At 43.7% G+C, this 14,700-nt stretch overlaps 1 protein-coding gene across 1 annotated transcript in view; it reads left to right on the top strand.

Moving 5' to 3' along the window:
- Window positions 1-7,802, top strand: part of LOC115653373 (alpha-protein kinase 2-like) — a 33,214-nt gene extending 25,412 nt beyond the window's left edge. Inside the window, 2 exon segments of the mRNA XM_030566595.1 lie at window positions 7,233-7,506; window positions 7,636-7,802. Of these exon segments, the coding sequence (XP_030422455.1) occupies window positions 7,233-7,506; window positions 7,636-7,733 (372 nt within the window). The 3' untranslated portion in view covers window positions 7,734-7,802.
- The last annotated feature ends 6,898 nt before the right edge of the window (window positions 7,803-14,700 follow it).

Genomic DNA, 14,700 nt, shown 5'->3' on the forward strand with positions numbered 1-14,700 from the left:
ATATGGAAAAGTTTGCAGATGAAGATAATGTTGAAGTGCTCATAAAGGAACATTTTCTGGGTTTCGTTCCGCTGAAGGAGACAACTACATGGTGCCGATTGCATGGTTCGCCTAGGGCACCAGTTGCTGGCAGCTAGTCTAGGGCCTCCCCTGCAGCTGAGACACATTGGTAGGACAGCCTGGGGAAATCTGCCCATGCTGTTTATGTTGTGAAGGGCTGTCAGTTTGGTAGCTTTCATGCTGTCTAAATCCCACAGGAATTGACAAGCTTGAAATGCTCCTTGTCTCAGGGAGTGCTCAAAGAATAGAGGATTTTTTTCTTTGTTTCTCTTCATCTTACTCCTCTGTCCAGGAGCAGCCCTAGCCATTTTGCTGGTCAAGGCAGAAAATATTTTCTATGCCCCCACCAACGACCCAGCAAGAAAAAAAACTTGCAGCCAGCCAATCACAGCAGAGCAAAAATGGCTGGCCAATCACAACAGAGAAAAACAAACCACCATCAGCGGTACAGCGCCCCCTGCAAATGACTACTCTGCTACCCCATGCCTACATCCAGCCCTGCCCCTACCTTCTCTAATTTGAAAGTAAGCAGAATAGACAGAACATGTACACACTTTCTCCTACTTTCATTTAAGTTTAACTGTTTCTGTCTGGTCTTTGGTCCAGATAGGGTTTTGTCCATATTATGGCAAAGCTAGATGCCTGTTTACCTGCCTCTGATCTTGAAATTACTTTGTCTGAGTTAGGTCTAGGGGAGACACCTTTGTGAGTGGTTGAATCCATCTCCTTTTGTGTAATTATTATCTCATTGACTTGTCTATTTGCCAGGATTTTTATCACTCCTTTGGTGTCAATAACCATGCTTTTATAATTAAACCACAAGGACTATATTTCTGATGGGAGTTAGAACACAGAATTGTCTTTTACCTTCTATCTACCATCTCATACCAGGCACTCTGACATACACACACAAATTAAAATAACTTGTGCTGCAGAGTTTGCATAATTAATCACTGTGCAGTTTTTTTGGTGCTTTTTTTCATCTTCCTAGATTCAAGCAGACAGTGCAGTAATTGAAGCAATTGTTAAAATGTACTGAAGGCACTAAAGCATAGAAATCTTCTCCTGCCAGAAGAGGAAAAAAATCAAATCAAGATTCACAGTTCCAGAACTGTGCTATCTGAAATGACTTGTTATAGAAAATATGAGAAAACACTGAAGAGCTCTAAATTTGTTACAAGGGCCTGGATTTAAGTACTCTATAGTGTAAAAAACACAGGGTTCTTAGTCATACACAGCTGGGTCCATCACATTCATAATCAATCAATAAATTCTCAATGTGGTCACCACGAGACTGAAAACAATATTCCACTTTCAGGTCTTTAACCTGAGGCCCTTAGTTACAAGCTTTTTTTATTATTATGATTATTATTATATTACTTACTGACAATCAAGAGATGTCTTGGTGCCTGGACGCTACAACAATGGACACCTATAAATGCTCAAGACCGACAGACACCTACACAAACACATGGACTAGATAAGCAGAAAGGAGGGTTCTCTAAATAACCTGTAGTTTGCTTATAGCTTCTAGTGGCCAAGAAACAGCTGTCTATTTTCAGTTTCACACGTACAGGCAGTATGGACTGACTGATCATATGATGTCAGACTTACTTAGCAAGAATTCAGCTGATATTAGTGAAAGGTTCGCTGATTAAGACTGCAGTGGCTGGAAGCGATAGGAAATTGAGCAACCTTTAAGCTTGCAGGAGGCGATGAGAAAAGTGGAGGTGATAGAGATAAAACTGTAGATGGACGGAGTGCTCAGGACTGGCTGAGAATTAATAGAGGGTTGGGAAATGAAACCCATACTAAGAGGTGGGTCAAGGCCCAAACTCTAGTTTAAAATCTCCTGAATGGTTGGGAAAGTTTGGAATCTGAAACCAGAGACTCAGGCCTGGTCTACACTACGCGTTTAAACCGATTTTAGCAGTGTTAAACCGATTTAACGCTGTACCCATCCACACAACGAGGCCCTTTATATCAATATAAAGGGCTCTTTAAATCAGTTTCTGTACTCCTCCCCAACCAGAGGAGTAGCGCTAAAATCGGTATTACCATATCGGATTAGGGTTAGTGTGGCCGCAAATCCACGGTATTGGCCTCCAGGCGATATCCCACAGTGCTCCACTGTGACCACTCTGGACAGCAATCTGAACTCGGATGCAGTGGCCAGGTAGACAGGAAAAGCCCCGCGAACTTTTGAATTTCATTTCCTGTTTGTCCAGTGTGGAGCTCTGATCAGCACGGGTGGCGATGCAGTCCCAAATCCAAAAAGAGCTCCAGCATGGATTGTACGGGAGATACTGGATCTGACCGCTGCATGGGGAGACAAATCTGTTCTATCAGAGCTCCATTACAGAAGACGAAATGCCAAAGCATTTTAAAAAAATCTCCAGGCTATGATACAGAGTCCACAGCACAGTGCTGCGTGACATGCATAACGGAAAGCCAAAGAATCAAATGGATGCTCCTGGAGGGAGGGAGGGGGTACCGAGGACTCCAGCTATCCCACAGTCCCCGCAGTCTCTGAAAATCATTTGCATTCTTGGCTGAGCTCCCAATGCCTGTAGGGTCAAACACATTGTCTGGGGTGGTTCAGGGTCTATCTCATCAATTTACACCACCTCCCCCTTCGGGATAGAAAAGGGGAAAAAATCGTTTCTTGACTTTTGTATATGTCACCCTATGTATACTGCATGCTGCTGGCAGACACGGTGCTGCAGCAGTAAACAGTAGCATCCTCTCTCCTCCCCTCCCCGGTGGCAGATGGTACAGTGCAGTAGGACTGATAGCCGTCCTCGTCATGAGCCCGTGAGTGCTTCTAGCTGGCATCAGGTGAGGCCGGCCGGGGGCGCCTGGGTAAAAATAGGAATGATTCCCGGTCATTCCCAGTAGATGGTACAGAATGGCTGGTAACCATCCTCATCATAGCAACTGGGGGCTGAGCTCCATCAGCCCCCTCCCTTTCATGTGTAAAGAAAAGATTCTATCATAGCAACGGGATGCTGGGCTCCTCTCCCCCACACCGCTTAATGTCCTGCCTGGACTATCATAGCAGCTGGAGGCTGCCTCCCCCTCATTTTATCTCACTAACAAGTCAGTGTTTCTTATTCCTGCATTCTTTATTACTTCATCACACAAATGGGGGGGACACTGCCATGGTAGCCCAGGAACGTTGGGGGAGGAGGGAAGCAATGGGTGGGGTTGTTGCAGGGGCACCCCCCATGAATGGCATGTAGCTCATCATTTCTGCGGGATCTGACACGGAGCGGCTGTGCTCTCTGGTTCTCTGATACACTGGTTCTCTAGTACACTTGCCCCATGTTCTAGGCAGGACTGACTCTATTTTTAGATACCATAAAGGAGGGATTGACTCGGGGAGTCATTCCCATTTTTGTCTTTGCGCCTCCAGCCGACCTCAGCCGGGGCACCCATGTCAGCAGCAGACGGTACAGAACGACAGATAACCGTCATCTCATCGCCAATTTACAATGGCACAGCAGACGGTACAGAACGACTGATAACCGTCTCTGCTATAATGCAAAGGCAAATGAATGCTGCTGTCTAGCGCTGCAGTATCACCTCTGTCAGCAGCATCCAGTACACATACGGTGACAGTGACAAAAGGCAAAACAGGCTCCATGGTTGCCATGCTATGGTGTCTGCCAGGGCAATCCAGGGAAAAAAGGTGCGAAATGATTGTCTGCCGTTGCTTTCCCGGAGGAAGGAATGAGTGACGACATTTACCCAGAATCGCCCGCAACAATGATTTTTGCCCCATCAGGCACTGGGGTCTCAACCCAGAATTCCAAGGGGGGGGGGGAAACTGCGGGAACTATGGGATAGCTATGGAATAGCTACCCACAGTGCAACACTCCAGAAATCGACGCTAGCCTCGGACCACGGATGCACACCATCGAATTAATGTGCTTAGTGTGGCTGTGTGCACTCGACTTTATACAGTCTGTTTTACAAAACCGGTTTATGTAAAATCAGAATAATCCCGTAGTGTAGACATACCCAAAGTGTGAGACTGGCACTGCTCTCTGTAGAGGGCATAAGAGACTACCACGAGGGAGAGTAAGCAGTGCTGGCTATGGGTGTGGGAGCTGTGGTTCAGAGGGTTCCAGGCTCTGTAGAGTGCGGGGTCATTGGGCAAGGAGCTTTGAAGATGAGATGTTTGAAGTTTGCTGGGTGCTGCTGGAGGGGGATGAGGGTCAAGGCCATGAAGTCTTGGACAAAAACCTTCCCTTCCTCCTTTTCCTCCCTCCCTCATTAAAATTATTCAGACTTCTGGGAAGTAGGCAAAGGAGAAAATCCTTCCCTCCCCTACTTCTCACAGCACCCAGTCAGCTCCCCATCCTACTTAAGCAAAGCTTCTCTGTAGCTGAGTGGAAAAATGGGAGAGAAGAAGCTGCTGCAGTGGAAGCAGCATGGCAAGAGCAGAAGGGAGCAATCTTTCTCCCCTATCCAGCATCCCCCCCATCTCCAACACCCAGAAACTCCTAGCCTGATGTCCCAGAAGCCCCACCTCTGCCAGAACACCCAGCAACTCATCCAGGACCAGTCTGAACCTACCTGCTCCCCGCTAAACAGACAACACTGATCTGCTTTCAGAAAGCCTTACCCTGCACCACCCATTTACTCATCAGTACCCACTCTCTTATCAGCCTAACCCAGAGACCCCAACCCACTACGCTTCCACAGCTCCCAGCTCTATCCACCCAGCACCTGCACACGCATCACAAATTTAGAAATAACCTGTTGCAAAGAACTATAGGATGAATTAAGCTCATGAGAGGAAACAGTGTCTTATTTTGAGTTCATGTGTGGAGAAAAGTTGAAAAATCCCAGATTCAAACCCTCAGACGCTTGGGTGAATTTAATGTCTGAATGTTGCACCTCTAGTCCATCTACCATGATAACCAGAAAAATACTTCAGATCAATAAACTCTCAAGGGGGCAGAGTTTTGCAGAAGCATGGCGGGATAAAGAGAATGATGTTCTCGCTCTTGTTTAAGGCGGTACTAGGGATGGAGGAGTATAAGCCATACCTCATGTTCCTGGGAAATCCAGTAAGCGATAACATGCCAGGTAGTTTGCACTACTTAAACAGAATAATCAGGTTGGCTCTAGTTCACAAACTTCAAAAATGCTCCTTAATTTTAACCAGATTATAGTTCTTCTTTGGCACAAGAAAAAAGTGATTGCTAATTTATGGTTTTAAAACAGCTAGCTAGTGTAACAAACCATGAGTGCAGACAAACGCAAAAACAGTAGTCACGAGCAGGATCAAACGCGTGATCATCCCCCCGCAAAACAACATGATCCTTCCACTTGAGCTAAATAACAACAACCACCATAATAATAGACGAATAACACAGCTGGGCGTAGTGGTAATTGTTGAGGCCAGCCACTAGAGGGAGACATGGTCAAATGCACTAAATTGGTGCATTTCAACCAGAACACACTACCTGTTGCCTATCCTGCTGATAAACTATTTGGAAGTAAATATTTCTCAGAAGGAAGTGCTAAATTGCAGTTTTTTCCAATTTCTCAAATTAGGATTTACAGTATTGTTCTGGCAAATCAAAAGTAATTGAAACCTTAAAACAAAAATCATTAAAAAAACCAATTTATTTCCATCTGGTGAAAAATTATATAGCTCTCCATTTACCATGAGTGAGACATGCTCACAGTCTGTGTAGAACTGATTTAATGATTAATAGAATCAGGAAAAATACTAGCAAACAATTGCATGGCAGGGACTCTTAAACAATGATTTAGGAGTGAAAATCTAGTTCTGAGGGGGAATGGTTCACTAGTTTAATTCTAATTTCAAGACAGATGTCTGTAATTTTATAAGTTCCCTGTGGGCCAAAACACTGGCTGACTCCTTAATCAGATCTGTGCCTACTATATACATTAAACTGAACTTAGCTTAGTTTAATTCAAAATCATATTAATTTTTTTATTCTTAGGTGTATAGCAGGAAACAATTTGGGATATTTTGGTTGGGTGGGAGGAGAGCAGGATTTCCTAGGAATGTGGTTTTCTGCCTGTACATCCACCAGTGATGTCCTCAAGGTTTCAGTGACCTCCTTGGCAAAGGGCTGGACATGCCCGACTCTACAGAGCCATTCAGTGCCGCTTTAAAGAATAGGAAGAGAGCTTGTGAGGGACAGAAGGTACTCCCTCTGCTGCAAGGCTGAGCATGCTGCCTCCACAGTGCCCAGCCTTGGAATAGAAGGACTAGAGTTCAGGACATCATCTCTAGTTGCCAAGGTGGCTGACTATTGGGCCAGATTTGTGTATTTACTGCTTGGAGTGTTGTTGTAAGTGCACCCACCAGGGCATTTATGTGGGATGTTAGTTCTTCCTCTGAAACATTTCACAACTGTGGAGGAAACGTTATTTATGTGAGAATAAGATGCAAGACTCACAATAGAAAAGAAAAAGAAGCAGGGCCCCACAGAAGGCTGCCTGGACTGGCTCAGTGCTTGATGGGGGCTTGAGAAAATGTTGTATTATTTATTAGTTTACATACTAATGATATTCTACTACTTGTTTGTTAAGTTTAGAAATTGCTTGAGATGTGTCAGAGCCATAGGTTACTCCATAATTGTTACAGGGTTTCTTGTACCTTCTTCTGAAACGTACGTGTTCTATTCATGTATCTGTTTTATACTGCCACACATCACCGTAGCATCTGAACACTTTAAATGTAAAGTAGATTCGCAACAACGAAGACACTAGTGGATTTCATGGAGTCTCTGACTCTTCCCCTTTTGGGGCTATAAAAGCTCTGCTTGGGATAAAGTTATATTGTGTGTGATTTATTTGTTTGTTAGTATGACAGGTAAAGGGGTTGGGGTTTGCTTATTTGTCTTTAAGGTGCAGGACTAGATTGATCATTGATCTGATCCAGCATCACAATTCTGATATTCTACAAAGTTTGAATCCAGATCTGAACTTCACCTGAATTCAGGGTTGTTTAGATGGAGAGTTTTTATTCTGCCCAGGATAGAAAAAGATACAAGCCAGGAAGTTGAGATGATGATCAAAATTTCACCAAAGATCAGGGGCATTTGGATCCAAGATTCTGGTTCAGGTCTCTCTCTAGCAGTTATCTTAATATTTTGTATTTCTCTTTCCCCTGTTTTTCCTAGGCACAGGAACAAGAAACAAACACAGAAAGCTTTATGCAAAGATATAAGAAAGAGTGTATGGACCCTAAAATAGACGAGAGTTTCATTTTCACGACTTCTCCAGTAAAGGACATCACAACAACCAGCCTTCCAGCGTTGAATATGATCAGCAGTGAAAATGGATTACAAACAGGATATGTGACTTTACAAAGCTGTATCGCTCACGATGTGCCCCATGATCAGAGGGATCGCGATCAGCAACAACCATGTGGGGAACAAAGAGTTAATATTACAAGTAACAACAACATTTTTAAAATCTCTTTCTGAAGCATTAGGGATGGCCACAGCTGGAGATGGGACATTGGACAGGGAGGGGCAGGGCTCTGAGGTGGCACTGAGCACTCTCTCTCTCTTTCTCTCTCAGGTGCTTATCTGACTGGTTCTTGCTCGCATGTTCAAGGTCTAACTGATCATCATATGTGGGTCAGGAAGGAATATTTCCCCAGGTCAGACTGGCAGTAACCTTTGGGGAGGATGGGAGAGAGGGGTCACCTTTCTCTGCTGCGTGTGAGCGCAGGTCACTTACCAGGATTATCTGCATATATCTCATGTAATCATTTTCCTGCTATTGTGGGGACCTCAAGCATTGGTTCACCTCAGTCCTTCCTATTCTCTGCCTGCGGCACATAAGTCTAATCTCCTGTGGGCTGTAATACTTTGGTCTTATTTTGGTTGTTGGGTTTAGTGTGCGGATGCTGGTTGGCGGTAGTGGCCTGTGATATGCAGAACGAAGGCCAGACTAGATGATCTAGTCTAGTCTGGTCTTAAACTCTGTGATGTATTAGCTTGTTTTCTACAGGATTACTGATGCTATTACTAATAAGCAAGGCCTTGTATGTGCTGTTCTGACTCCTACAGAGCTACGTGATGGCCAAGAGGACAGAGGAAAAACATGTGGTGCTCTTGATATAGATACCTTCTGTGATGAACCATGTAATGAGTATCTGCCCAAAGCAAATTGCTGTGCAATTCTGGGATCTGTGGAACCTCAGTATAGAGACTCTGATTCATCTTCAGCACATGACAAGCCATTGAAACCTCTTTATGAAGAAGATTCAGACTGTCACCTCAGATGTGAAAACAGGAAGCTTGAGAGCTTAGAAATCAGTCCTGCAGTTGTCAAAGCCACAGCAGTGAACTTTATCAGAGAGGCCAGTACTGAACATCCTGTTGCAGTAAATATAACAGAAGACAATGAACATGTCACAGCACTGGCAAATGGACTAAGAACAGCAATGGAGGGTTGCCGTGATTCTGATAGCCTACTAAAAACAGATGAAGAGTGTAAAGGTACATCCATCAGAAACACTTCTCTCAGACAAACTGTAGAAACAGATGGTATGGGCCTGTGTTCAAGCACTGGAAATAAAATAGAAGAACCATCTACTCACGTTTTAACAAATGATATCTTAAATGCCAAGGAGTGGTTGGAGCAGAAGCCAAACAAAACATTAACTGATGATGATGGATCTATTCAAATGACTGCTGCCCAGGAAGGAAAGCTTGCTTCTAATAATTCTTTACAATCTCATGATGCAGAATCTCCTCCCAGATTAACAAAGGCTCAAAGTAATCATTTAAAACAAGACCAAGAACACCTAACTTACATAGTAGATAGTTACATTGGTCAATTACCTTATACAGAACAGAATATATATTTAACAAATAATCAGATAATTAAATGTATAAATGAACTATCTACTAAAGACTCTCCAGTTATACAGAGCTACCCAGAAATAAAAGATTGTGTTTATCTCCCTGATCTTGTACAAAAAGAAGATTTATCCAATAATTCCTCCTGTGAAAATATCAATCAATTTATAGGTGAAAAGAACTCTTCTGTTAAAGAAGTCAATAAAAGTTCTGAAGAGAATTTTCAGGAAAAAGGAAATGAGTCAGACCTGAATGCACAAAATGACAGTAACTCTGGCACTTACCATCTTTCAAGAGATAATGACAGTAAAGATTTCCAAAGTGTTTCTGATTCACAGGACTGCAGTTACATTATACAGCTACATAATTTAATTAGGAGTCCTGAAACTGTAACATATCAGGACAGACTGAAAAATCCAGATCAAGAAAACAGTAAGACAGAGACAGGTGTACAGCAGGTGGTGTTCAAGGCATTGTCTGAGGAGCAATTTTTAACTGAAATTTTATTAGAAAAACCAAGAGATGAAGAAAACAAAATGGATAGAGAAAAGAGAGATCTTGGAATAGATGAGGTACAAAATATTGCAACTTTAGGTGTCCCAGGACTGGACAGCATTTCAGAAATTCAGCCTTTAGATTCTCAGCATGGAGCATCAGAAGGAAATGCAGTTATCTTTGACCATGGTTGCAAGATTGAAAGAAAGTTAAGAATGGACTCTTCAGCAGGTTCCACTTACGACTCTGGGCTGGTGACACCAGTTAGCTTCTTTCAGCCTATGACACATGTTGGGAATGAAAATAATAGTACTGCAAGTCAAGACTGTAAAGATGTTGGTGACAAGGTGGATAGTTCCATCCTTTCCACCCAACATATGAACTTACAAGAAACTTCATCTGTTTCTGCAGAACCTATGAGCCAAACAGAAGGATCCACTATCAACACACTGGTAAAAGAATACTCCAGTGTAGAAAGCCTAGTGCAGTCTGAATCCACACAAATGGTACTTAAGGGGAATGAAAATATGAACAAGTTGAAAACTACACCTGAACCATTGCAGTGTCAATGCCATAAAACAGCTGAAGAAAACAAGGATGAAACAATCTTGTGTGAAAAGAAAACAGAACAAATCCAAGAAGCCACTGAATATAGTCTAGGTGAAGGTGAAGTGGAGCCTTATATGCGTGCTTTGATTACTCCAGAGGAAGAGGAACATATTACAAGTTATTGTACTGGACAGTCTGATCCATCCCGGACTCCTTCCGCTCAGCAAATTGGAACACCCTGTAATACATACAGGAGTGGAAATACAACTAACTCTAGTGAATATCATAAAACCAGACAACTCATGGCAGGCAGGAGTCAAAACATGATTTCATCAGACCATGTAACAGGGGTTTTAGTTAGCCTCCCAACATATGCCTCAGAGAACAGCCATTTTCAGGAGGAGCTGCCACAGAGCAAATCTCAGCAGTGCTCTTTAGCATTGACCACAGCTGATCCATTCACACTAAGAGAAGAGAGGACAAAAACTCAAGAGGGGTCAAAATCCTGCAAGCACTTACTTGCTGGGCCTGAGGACGTTAAGTGTCAGCAAGAAACAGCAAACAGTGGACATTCGGCTGATGGGGGTAAGAAGAAAATGTTGTCACAGGTGCTGTCTAAGAAACCCCAGCTAGAAGCAAAGGAAAACCTCAGCAAGAACTCCAGTTGCATTAAAAAGGCCCTGAAAGCTAATGCAGGCATCATTCAGAGGAAAGAGAGGGAAGAGCAAAGAAAAATATCTGCGAAAAAAAACAGCAAAGGTAGGAGGGAGCTGTCTCTCTATTGTTGATTTTTTTCTTTCACATCCCTCAGACTACAGTATAAATTCAAAGACATTTCCAACACACCACAAGACTCCTTCAGCTAAACTAAATCAGCTATTGATGTCATGCATTAATATATGAAATGTCCATTCTCTGAAGTAATAACCACTGCTATACCATGCTGCAAATCTGTTCAGTCCCTGGCTCCCCTTAGTTGATAAATGTATCATATTTTATTAAATTTTATGCCTTTTATAATGTAGTTTCCTCTGTTCGAGTCAAGGCTCAGGAACATAAAGTACATTATGATTATTCCAACAGAATCCATGCAATATAATAGCAAACACAGTAGTATCATGTTGTTCTACCCCTGAAATGGGTTGGTTTCACAATTGTGCCACCACCCTGTGGCTCCCCAATATAATTACACTGTGTTTGGGACCAAAAGTGTTTATACTGCTGGTAACCTATTACTATTATTTATATAGTGCTCTGGATATGCATAACACTTTGCAGCAATGTAAGATGACAAAAGGCCCAGTTCTGCGTTTGCTTACACCAGTATAAATCCTGAGTGACTCTGCTGAGTCAATGAAGTTAAACTGGCATTAAACCAGCATAAATAAAATGAGAACCAGGCCCCCAGTTTCTGTCCCAAAGAGCTTACAATCTGGGAGGACAAAACACAAAATGGCAGTAGTGTAAAAGTAACACAACTAAGCATTTATGGTTGATGTAAGATTTTGCTGGGTCTGAGCTTTTCTTTTCATTTTTTTTAAATTACATTTCACATTCATGTTGTAACACAAACTACGTTTAAATCATTAAGAGGCGAGGCATCGGAGCAGGGGTGGAGCGTGACTGGAAGGAGGCTGACAAGCTGTTCAAAGACTCTAAGCAAGCTTGTAATCTTTTTGAAGGCTCTACAACTAAGATATAGGTCGACCTAGCTACATCCAGTGCCAAGTTTACAATGGGACTATGAAGCCGGACCCATGCTCAGAAGGGGCCCCAGCCTGCTTTGCTTGCACTGTGTCCTGAGACCCTGCCAGCCCACTGGCTCCCCCCACCCCACTCATCACTTGCTCCTCTTGGCCTGCCCGCCGAGGGTTCCTCTTCACCCCCTGGCCCCACCCGCTGGCTTCTCTCTGACCCTGGATAGACCCCAGTGCACCTCCAGCTCTGGGCAGTCTCTGCTTCCCACCATCTGTGGGGCCCCACTTGTTTCCAGGAGCTGAGCCACCTAGGACAGGTGAAGAAGCCTGGCCAGTCTCAGCCAGTTGGGGGGGCTTGGCTGGGCTCCTCCAGGCAAGTGGGTCCTGAGGGAGACTGGCTGGGGCAGACCCTGGCCTGGCTGATCTCACCACTCCTGAGGGGCCAGAGCGATTTCCTGCCCCAGGACCGGCACTGGCAGCTCAGCCTGGCAGACAGTCACCTCCCAGTAGGGCTGGTGAGTGTGGCCAGGAGGCAGGGTGTGGGGGAGGAGCTGTCTGGAGGGCCAGGGGTGGGGTGCTGGGCTGTGAGGGGGTGAGGAAGATGTGTGTGCTGGGGCACTAGGGAGTGGGGGCCCTGGGCAGGGGTGGTGTTGTGCAGGGCACTGTGCATTTGTGGCAGGGTCTGGGGGGGCACTGGGCATAGTGGGTCCAGGGGGCTCTGGCCATAGGAAATCGGAGGGCTGTTCCAGTGTTGGGTGGGGGGGCTCTGTGGCATGGCATGGGCCCACCCCTAAGGGGAAGGGGCACACTTGCAGCACAGGTCTGGGCAGGCCACTGTGTCCGGCAACTGCTGGTTTGTAAATAGTGCCTTCACACTGGACTGGGTGGAGCAGGGCTTCCCCTGCCATGCCATGCCCCTGGCCAGCCGTTCGTTCCAGGGACTGACCCCCCTGCACTATGCTCCATTGCCCCCATGGGCACTGGGCTACATCACTCAGGGATGTGCCTGTGCAATGTAGCTATGCTGACCTACCCCTCACTGTAGATGCAGCTAGTTCAATGGAAGAATTCTATCAACCTAGCTACTGCCTCTCAGAGGGGTGGATTACTTGCATTGATGGAAAAACCCCTTCCGTTGATATAGGCAGCAACTACACAGCAGTGCTACAGTGGCACGGCTGCAGTGATGTAGCAGTAGAGCTGGATCTCTGCTTTCACCAATCACTTATTCAATTGAATGCATTCCTGTGTTTATAGGTGATAGAAAAGATGTCTTCTTTGCATGACAATTTTTGCGCTAGCAATGACCTTAAAAGGGGATTAGGGGACATGTGCTGTAGCAGACACAATAAATGACTAGTTCTGGTTTGGAACTTTGTGCAGAGAGGTCTGTTGTACAACTGCAGTCCTGTAAATGTCTGTAATTAACAATGTAGGCAAACCAGAAGTTACAAGAGGACCTAGTTTCAGAGTAGTTACAAGAGGACCTACTGCATTAAGAAAGAGGGAAGAATGTGTCCTATCCTCAAATAATGTAGGCCATGTAGAATGTAGGTACTAAAACATCTGTTTAGGTTCTGTATATTGTTCTGCAAATGTCCAGGCATACAGCAGACTGGGCAAGTTTTATACACGTGTATCTGATCCACTTCGATTTAAACTGTATGTTTGTAATCTATGGTTACTGCATGGAACTAACATGTGAACATTTAGTATAGTATTGATGATCGGGTGAATCAGTTCTGGTGTAGTAATTCTCTTCTTTTCAGTCCATAGAGGAATGGCTTGTGGTTAAGGTTGGGAGTTAGAAATGCCCTCAACTTATGAGTAAAATATGGGGGCTTTGTTTGGGGAGGGTGGTTGTTTTTGTTTTTAACAACAGCGAACTCCATTTGGAATCTGAGAATCAATCTGCTATCTTTCCTCTCTCATATCATCAATAGCAATAAGGAGTCTGCTCACTAACTAGGGTGACCAGATGTCCTGATTTTATAGGGACAGTCCCGATATTTACGGCTTTTTCTTATATAGGCACCTATCTGCATCCCCCTCCACCGCATCCCGATTTTTCACACTTTCTATCTAGTCACCCTAGGTGATAAAGGAGTTTAGGCAAAATCAGTGCTACTTGGGTAACCACACTATGTTCACATAATTACACCTTAGTGATACCTGTGCAGCTTTATTATGGTTTAACTGACTGGCCCTCTAATCAGGGAGAAGGTGTGTTGAATAAGAACATGCTATGCTTACATTACGGCTTTTTTTTTAAAAAATGTATTAAGGCAAAGTTAAAATAAAATTTTAACATACTACATTGTACATTCCTTATAACTTATTCAGGATCAGGACAATATTCAGAGAACCTGGCTAAAGATTCCAGCTTGCTGGCTGGGGAACCCTCCTTCTGAATATGCTAGAAAGAGTGACCAAATGTCTAAATACCTGTCCTCTTGTTGGCATTTCTCTAGTGTACATACTTGATGGGAAAGCTTTTCTATTGCATATTTTACTATACCACAATTCCACAAGAGGGATTATGCATTTCCAGTCATGTACAATAAAAAGTCTAGCTGCTAACAGTACAAAAGAAATTAATTTGTCCTTCTGTTTAAAATGTATTAAGTAAGCAGGTCAGGGGATCTCTAGGAAGCTGGCATTTTGTCGTAAGAGGATCTCTTTAATAATTTCCTCCCCAAACTATCTAATTCCTGGACACAGCCACCACATGCACACAATAAAGCCTGCCAACAAAGTACTTCCCTAGTAGCAAAAGTATGTTGGAACTTACTTAACTGGAGTCAAATGCTATCTAGATAATAATTTATAAAAAAAAATTTCTTTAGGGGCCACACAAATTGTAGATGTATATGCCCTTTCCCACATAGAGACAAACTCATCCAGAACAATTTCTTTGTTCACATCCATCTCTCATCTTTTCATCTGGGTTGTTTTCTTATCAATGTCCTTTTCAGTCAAAATTGTATATATTTTAGAAATTAAATCTTTTGTTCTTGCTTGCTCCTGCGTCAACT

Source organism: Gopherus evgoodei, chromosome 6, assembly GCF_007399415.2.
Source record: "Gopherus evgoodei ecotype Sinaloan lineage chromosome 6, rGopEvg1_v1.p, whole genome shotgun sequence".
Lineage (NCBI taxonomy): Eukaryota > Metazoa > Chordata > Testudines > Testudinidae > Gopherus > Gopherus evgoodei.